Genomic DNA, 6,770 nt, shown 5'->3' with positions numbered 1-6,770 from the left:
TAAAAAACTTAGACCATCTATTTCCTATTGTATTCATTTATTCCCAATTTCTGATCCAAACTGTAGCTTCTTATCATGTTTGTGGTGTGTGCCATGAAGTATTAGAGCTTATCTTTTCCTTTTTTTTAAACCTGCATTTAGCGTTTTGGTGCACAACTAGTTCTTTCAATGTTTACTTACACCATTTAATTAAAAAAATATTTGTTGAAAATGTTTTATGTTTTACTTCGGAAAAGTTTCAACCAGCACAATTGTTAAGACTTGTAACAAAATTCAAGACTTTTTAAGGTATTATTTCTAAATGTATAAATTCAATCCTTTTGAAGACTCCGCAGGCACCCTGACAAAAACACTCCATGCATCTACTTCTTGGCCCTTCCGTCAAATTTTTAAGTCCTTTGTGGCCCACAAGTCTAAAGGTTTGCCCGGTGTAGACTCTCCTAACAATGCAGCCTTTCACTAAACTGCATGAGGATAATTACCATGTAAGAAACTTCTGATTTTATAGGAAATATCATTTTCATTTGAATCAAACAACAAAAGAATGCGTTTTTCTATTTCATTTTCACTTACTGGATGTTTACTGTCATAAACACTTTGTTTTCAAGCTAATTAAGAGCAGAAATTGCATGTCAATATTTAAAATAAGGCAATAAATACTTGAGGAAACCACTTTGCAGTTGAAATCACTTTATTTTAAAGTTCTGTTCAAGATAAAAGACAGAGGAAAAATGTGAGAGCATTGCAACAATGAAGTTGTTAAATGATAATTCCTCCTCTGAAGAGTCTGCTTCCACCTGCGGTGAACACACGGTGCAGATGGTCCACATGCCCACCGGCCCAAACACAAGGTGTGAGGGGCTACAGGCCGCAGAGCCTCAATTATTCACATTCCTCAACTTTTGTTTTTTTTTTTCATAAGCAGCCGATTGTTTTTTGCGGCTTCACAAGAACCCATCCCACATTGTCAATTCCACAGGAAGTTTGCAAGAACTGGCAAATTCACAACCGTGGGCCTCATTATCATGAAGTCACACCCCCGAGTGATGCAGTTTACGAACAAACGGCTCTTCTGAGACCCGGAGGGGAATCTGCACCACCAGCATCCATTACCAGCTTCACTGTGCCACCCACCAAAAACATACAATGATTTTTATTCTGTGATTACGCATTCAAATAAAAGGGTTCATCCAGCCATCACTCATCGTCTGACATGCAAATGATTTAGTGTTAATGATCATTTTGCACAAATCTTTTGAACTCAAGTATTTTTGGCAAACAACTTCCTGCAAATGTTAATCACTCTGAAGTGTAATGCACTAAACTTTGCCAACTCAATACATCTTTCATCACAAAGACACTTTAAGCTGATTGATGCTTTTTATCAAATTAGATCCAATAATCTTTGCTATACAGAGAAAAAAAAAGACTGTTGGCAAATATGTACAAGTGCTTAATCAAAGGAACCCCAGGTTTATTTTAGAGAGAATAATTAAAAGATATGAGGTGTGGGAGTCTCAGCAACACCAGGCACGATGGATGGCCCTCGATGGACCCCCCCCCTCACTCTCCATGTCATCTTCCTGCATCTGGACTTTGGCGGCGTCACTTGATGTCCTTCAGCTTCTCATGTCATGTGTACAGCCACGGCCCGCTCCATCTAATGCTGTTTCCTCCTGAAGGAGCATCCTGGAGACGAGGAAACAGAGTTAAGACTAATAAATAAATAAATAAAATGATGCTGTTTTGGAACAGAGTTCTTTATAGGAGGTTATTCAATAAACTTTGCATTTTGGGTACTCATTGGAGCTTTGTTTATTTAAGTCATGACCTTATTACTACAAAGACACATTCATATTTATTGATATTTTAGTTTAGTTTTACAGATGACATATTAAAATATTGTTTCTCAAGTGGTTCTAATATTTTTTTCATGTAAAGTTATTTGTCGTCTCCCTCCTTGTTTTCAAACAGAAAAGTATCAATAAGAATACTTTAGTATCGATAAAATCCATCACCCCTCAAAGGGTCATGGGAAGGGAGGGATCATCTGTTGTAAAAACATTCCCAGTGGTCTTTTAATTAAGATTTTGCTGTTTTAAGTCCAAATCAAAAAGCTTGAGTTGTTTTCTTGGACATAGTTTCTGCAGAGTGACGGTAGTTTATTAGAAATTCCCTCTTTGTTGCTAAGAGCGCAGAGCTGTGAACTTTTGGCTCAATCAGCGATTTTTTTCACATCACAAATACGCTATTTTTTAACAGATTTTTTCATCGGTTTCTGTTTCACAACAATTTGAATAAAGAAATGCTTAAAAGTTCAATTTTTTACCTAAATGTTCTTTATTCGTGTCCTCCATCATCAGTTAGAAACTCCTCCAGAAAATGTTAAAAACACAATTTTCTTCAGAGTGGGTCTAGAAAATGATTAGTGTGTCAAGAATCTTTAACTGAAAAAAACAAAACTAGTCTTTATAACTTTAGTAAAACAAATTCTACATTAAAGCGTACTAACAAATATATTAGAACACTGGGAAAAAACAAGAAATGAAATGTTAATCAAAACATTCTTCATATTAACATTTTCATTAGAAAACTTTAAGGTGTTTTCAGCTCTCACAGCAGAACAAAGTATCTGGGAAAAAAAAGGTGTAAAGCTTTGTTCACTCGGATTTCCAGTAGGTTGTCTTTAATCGGGCAGTTGTGGTTGATAAGAACAGCTGAAGTTTTACACTTCGTATCAGTGACTTCATCAGCTCTGATATCTCACTGTTAGAGGTGGTGACTAGAATTGTGCCCTTTCAACCATGTTGTAAATACAGTAAGTGATGCAGGTTTTTGCTGTTGTGTCATGACTGACTACAACCACAGATATACGAGAGGTGGACAAACGGTGTTGTAAGTAATTGGTTTGTTCTGGACTCATTTAAAACCAGTTGACCCAAACCTTCACAGAGATGCTGACCCTCAACAACACTGGAATAAAGCAGCATTAAAAGGTTCTCGTGAGCTGAAATAATGGAGAACTAATTACATTTTGAAGAGAATTTTTACAGGACATGAATTGATAGCTGACTAACTACCATCTCTCTCATTTACAGGTAATCAGCTGCAGTCTGTGAGTCAGAGCTAAAAACTGAAACGACAGATTACAGAAACACTAAACTTCATATCTATCCTTATAAAAGCTGAATGAAGCAACTGTGGTTTTAGTGCGCCCATAGTCCGTGAACTGAAAAGGTATTGGTTACCACGGCAGCAGAGCACAGGATGGAGTGGGTGGGATGGCAAAAAAAAAGACCTCAACCTCAAATTTAAACTATTCACAGCCATAAAACAGTAAATTCAGTTCATCGATGCAGTCTGATTGGAGAAACAGTTATTTAATGCTTATCTGAAACGGTTTCTTTTATAAAGGCGTGTTCAACAAACGACAATTGTGTGCTTGCAGTCGTTTTGTGCAGAAACAGATCAATGAAGATTTATTTCTATCACAACTGCAAGAGTCACTGTAATGCCTTAATCGACACCCTGTTCATGTAGAGACATCATGAAAGGGCAACACAAAGGCACATGTGGAGGAGTCGCCACGAGCTGCCCCCACACAACACAAGCTGTCAGGACACCCCGTGGCAGAAGCACCCGCCTCAGGGGAAGTACAGAGGTTTCAGTCGGAGGCTGTTTTTACTCTGTAACACAAACCCAGCTGCACATTAATGATTAACTAAAAGTTTCCGTGGGCGACACTTGGAGCAAGCCAGGAAAACAAAACAGAATTCACAACCATCTTCATGGTTTTGTCAACTAAGATGTCATTTTAAGCTAAGACAGTTTTCTCGACTGTATCTCAACAGTACTTATAAAAAAAAGCAGCAAAAAAAGTATTTTGTTAGAAACCAGCAACTTTTACTTCATGTTTAGAAGAGACACATTTTAGACAATAAGTAATTTAACACAACAAACAAACAGTTTTTTTGGACGCTTTGACAAAACCTTTTTCTTTATTTTTTTTAAATGAAAGCGAATTGTTTGAGGTAAAACATCAATAAATCGACTTCTTCATGCGCGCCGCGTCGACTATAAGAACATCTTTTGTTTGCATGGAAGCGAAGCTCTGACATTCAAGGTTGTATGTTTGTGCTCACAGTAAATGCTAATTGATTTGTATAGCAGCAACAATGGATGGGATTTTTTTTAGGTTACAAATTAACAAAAAAAAAAAAAACTTTTTCCCTCCAAGGATGAAAAACTGGAAAGAGATTCAACAAAAATAGTTTGTTTTATTCCTAAACCAACTTAAGATTTTCTGCATACACATAGTTTGAGATGGAGTCAACATTTATGTATTAACAGAAAAAGGTAAAGTGGCTGTTTCCATTTCTGAATGGATACAAAGAACCACATTTCACTCCATCTGATGTTTTTGTACCTTCTGTCAGACGGGCCTTCCCTCCTGTTGGCTGGCAGAGGACAGTCGAGCAGCCGACACACAGAACTACAGTCTGAGCATGGCTGAACACGGTGGTGATCTTATAACAACCTACAACACAAAAACAACACACCCAAGGAAATGAAAAGCTATTAAAACTGTGCCAGGAGAATGTGGGAAGTTCCTGAATGGCAGCTCAGGTATGAACATTTGTTATGTATGTGTCCTTGCAGCTGTTTTAAAGATGAGAAAAGGAAAAATCTCATTTCACAAACAACTACAGCTGTTACTGTTTGCCTTAGTTGACACCCCAGTCACCACAGAGGGGATGAATGGGCAACACATAAAGGCAAAAAAAGTGTAAATCTGAAAATGTGAAGAATTTATGTAAAAAAATAAAAATTAACTAAAACTAACCTGGACATTTCACATCCATAAAATAGGAGTTAGGACACTGAACAAGACGCTTCTTCTTGTGTCTCCTCTTTTCCTCCTCCTGAGTAGGGTACAGCAAATCTTTTGCGAGCTATAAAGGAAAAAAGAAACACCCACAAAATATTTATTATACTTTTTTAATATATAAAAAAGCTACAATACAACTTGCACAACGTAAGTTACGGTAACTCAAAGAAAGGCGTGTAGGAATCATGGAAATGTTGATGTAAAAACATGGCGAATTGCGCACTCCAAAAAAAGAGTTGACAAGATTAGGTTACAACAAAAAGTCTTATCAGCTCGTTTTCTTAGTGTTTAAATACACTTCAATTTTCACAAATCAAGGCAAACAAGACTTACTAAAACAAGTTTCCGTCGTGCTTATTTTTTTTAACTACCCGACGGCCGCGTGCGCTCTTTTTCGTCTCCACGTGCTTCGCCATATTGGCTCATTTCAGTTTTCAATATTTACATTGAAATAAGTCCAAAAGCCGAATTCCTACACGAACTAATCTTGGACAAACATCGTATAATTGGATAATCTTGACAAAATAAAACTTTTTAAGGAACTGATATCGAATGTAATCGTGTTGTGTTTACTTACGGGCATGTCTGCGTGGAAAGTCTCTCAGAAAAGAATAAGAAGAATCCCCTTAGTCACGTGCCGGAAACTGCTTGCTGGTGGACAGGAAGTTCCGGGGACACATAAAATAAAATAAAATAAAATAAAATAAAATAAAATAAAATAAAATAAAATAAAATAAAATAAAATGAAATGAAATAAAATAAAAATATTTTTGGAGGTTCATTTTTTAAAACAAAAAAAATTACTTTAACAAACTTTTTTCACTGTACTAAAAAGTAGGCCCACAAATTATTATTATTATTATTATTATTATTATTATTAGGGCAATTTGGTACAGGGAAAAATGAAGGCAAAATTCACATATCAATGCAGTATGAAACTGAAACTTGAGCTGTCCCAATAAGCTATTTTTGCCCTTGGGAAACACATCATTTCTTATGGGATAACTGGACAACCATCAAAAAATAAATAATAATAATAAAAATGAATAATAACAATAATAATAAAAAATCTGAGTTTGTCAAAAATTACCATTAGTAATAATATTATTTCTCAAAGTTTTTTCTTCGAAATAAAAAGTTCAATGTTATGGTGCCAATTCTTCCAGCTTAATAATATTCAAAAACAGGTGTATTAATGATATCATCAATGTTAAAGGATTATCCTTATCTGTAAACACGTCAATCCACTTTCAAATTTGTATAGTTTGGCTGTACAGTTTTTTATTTGAAAAAAAAAGCAAACAAACAAAAGGAAAGCTCCCATTTATTTATTTAATGTTATTTTATTAATGCCTAAGCTTTTTTCTTTACAAAAAAATCGACATTGTGGTCAAAAAAAAGAAAAAAGTTTTTAAAAAGACAGACAGATAGGTAATTTAATGAACATTTGAAGAAAGAAAAAAAATGCATAGAAGCTTAAAACCTATCCAACGTCGCCCTCTAGCGGCCGCGCGGCGCAGCTGCAGGCCGATGCCGTTACCTCCCATGAATCACTCCCACACTCTTCGCCGTGGGCTTCGGGCCGACCACAACTTTCTTCGCAGGCTGACAAACGCATCGGCCACGTCGGTATGTTTTGTAACTGGAGAGATATCGCTAGCCGAAGGACAGCAGCATAAACACTCGGCTTATCTGGCGGGGAGAGAAGGAGTTTTGGCCCGACGCATCCAAAGGTTCTACTTTGGATGGAGTTTGTCAGCGCAGTCCAAACAGAGACGAGCAGAGCGGAATTTTACCGGTGGAAACTCTACTAAAGGATTTAAAAAAGGACTGATCAATCAACTTAAAATATAAAATAAAGTATAAAGGACGAGTTTTCAAC

At 36.3% G+C, this 6,770-nt stretch overlaps 1 protein-coding gene and 1 non-coding gene across 2 annotated transcripts; both read right to left on the bottom strand.

Moving 5' to 3' along the window:
- Positions 1–673: 673 nt before the first annotated feature.
- rps27.2 (ribosomal protein S27) lies at positions 674–5,615 on the bottom strand. Its single transcript, XM_024267262.2, has 4 exons — positions 5,466–5,615; positions 4,844–4,952; positions 4,427–4,537; positions 674–1,689 (listed from the first exon to the last, which is right to left on the bottom strand). The coding sequence occupies exons 1-4, from the start codon at positions 5,469–5,471 to the stop codon at positions 1,661–1,663; spliced, it is 255 nt and encodes an 84-aa protein (XP_024123030.1). The 5' UTR covers positions 5,472–5,615; the 3' UTR covers positions 674–1,660.
- LOC112144128 lies at positions 4,646–4,778 on the bottom strand. Its single transcript, XR_002918849.1, has one exon. It is a non-coding gene; the product is annotated as a small nucleolar RNA SNORA13 (small nucleolar RNA).
- Positions 5,616–6,770: the final 1,155 nt, after the last annotated feature.

This window comes from Oryzias melastigma, linkage group LG16 (genome assembly GCF_002922805.2).
Source record: "Oryzias melastigma strain HK-1 linkage group LG16, ASM292280v2, whole genome shotgun sequence".
Taxonomy (NCBI): domain Eukaryota; kingdom Metazoa; phylum Chordata; class Actinopteri; order Beloniformes; family Adrianichthyidae; genus Oryzias; species Oryzias melastigma.
This window is presented reverse-complemented; position numbering and strand designations above follow the sequence as displayed.

What these genes read in the sequence shown, in the direction of transcription:
- rps27.2 (XM_024267262.2), bottom strand. An exon ending in TATGGATGTGAAATGTCCAG is followed by an intron (nt 4,538 to 4,843) that starts GTTAGTTTTAGT and finishes TTTGTGTTGTAG; the next exon opens with GTTGTTATAAGATCACCACC. An exon ending in GAAGGCCCGTCTGACAGAAG is followed by an intron (nt 1,690 to 4,426) that starts GTACAAAAACAT and finishes CCTCGTCTCCAG; the next exon opens with GATGCTCCTTCAGGAGGAAA.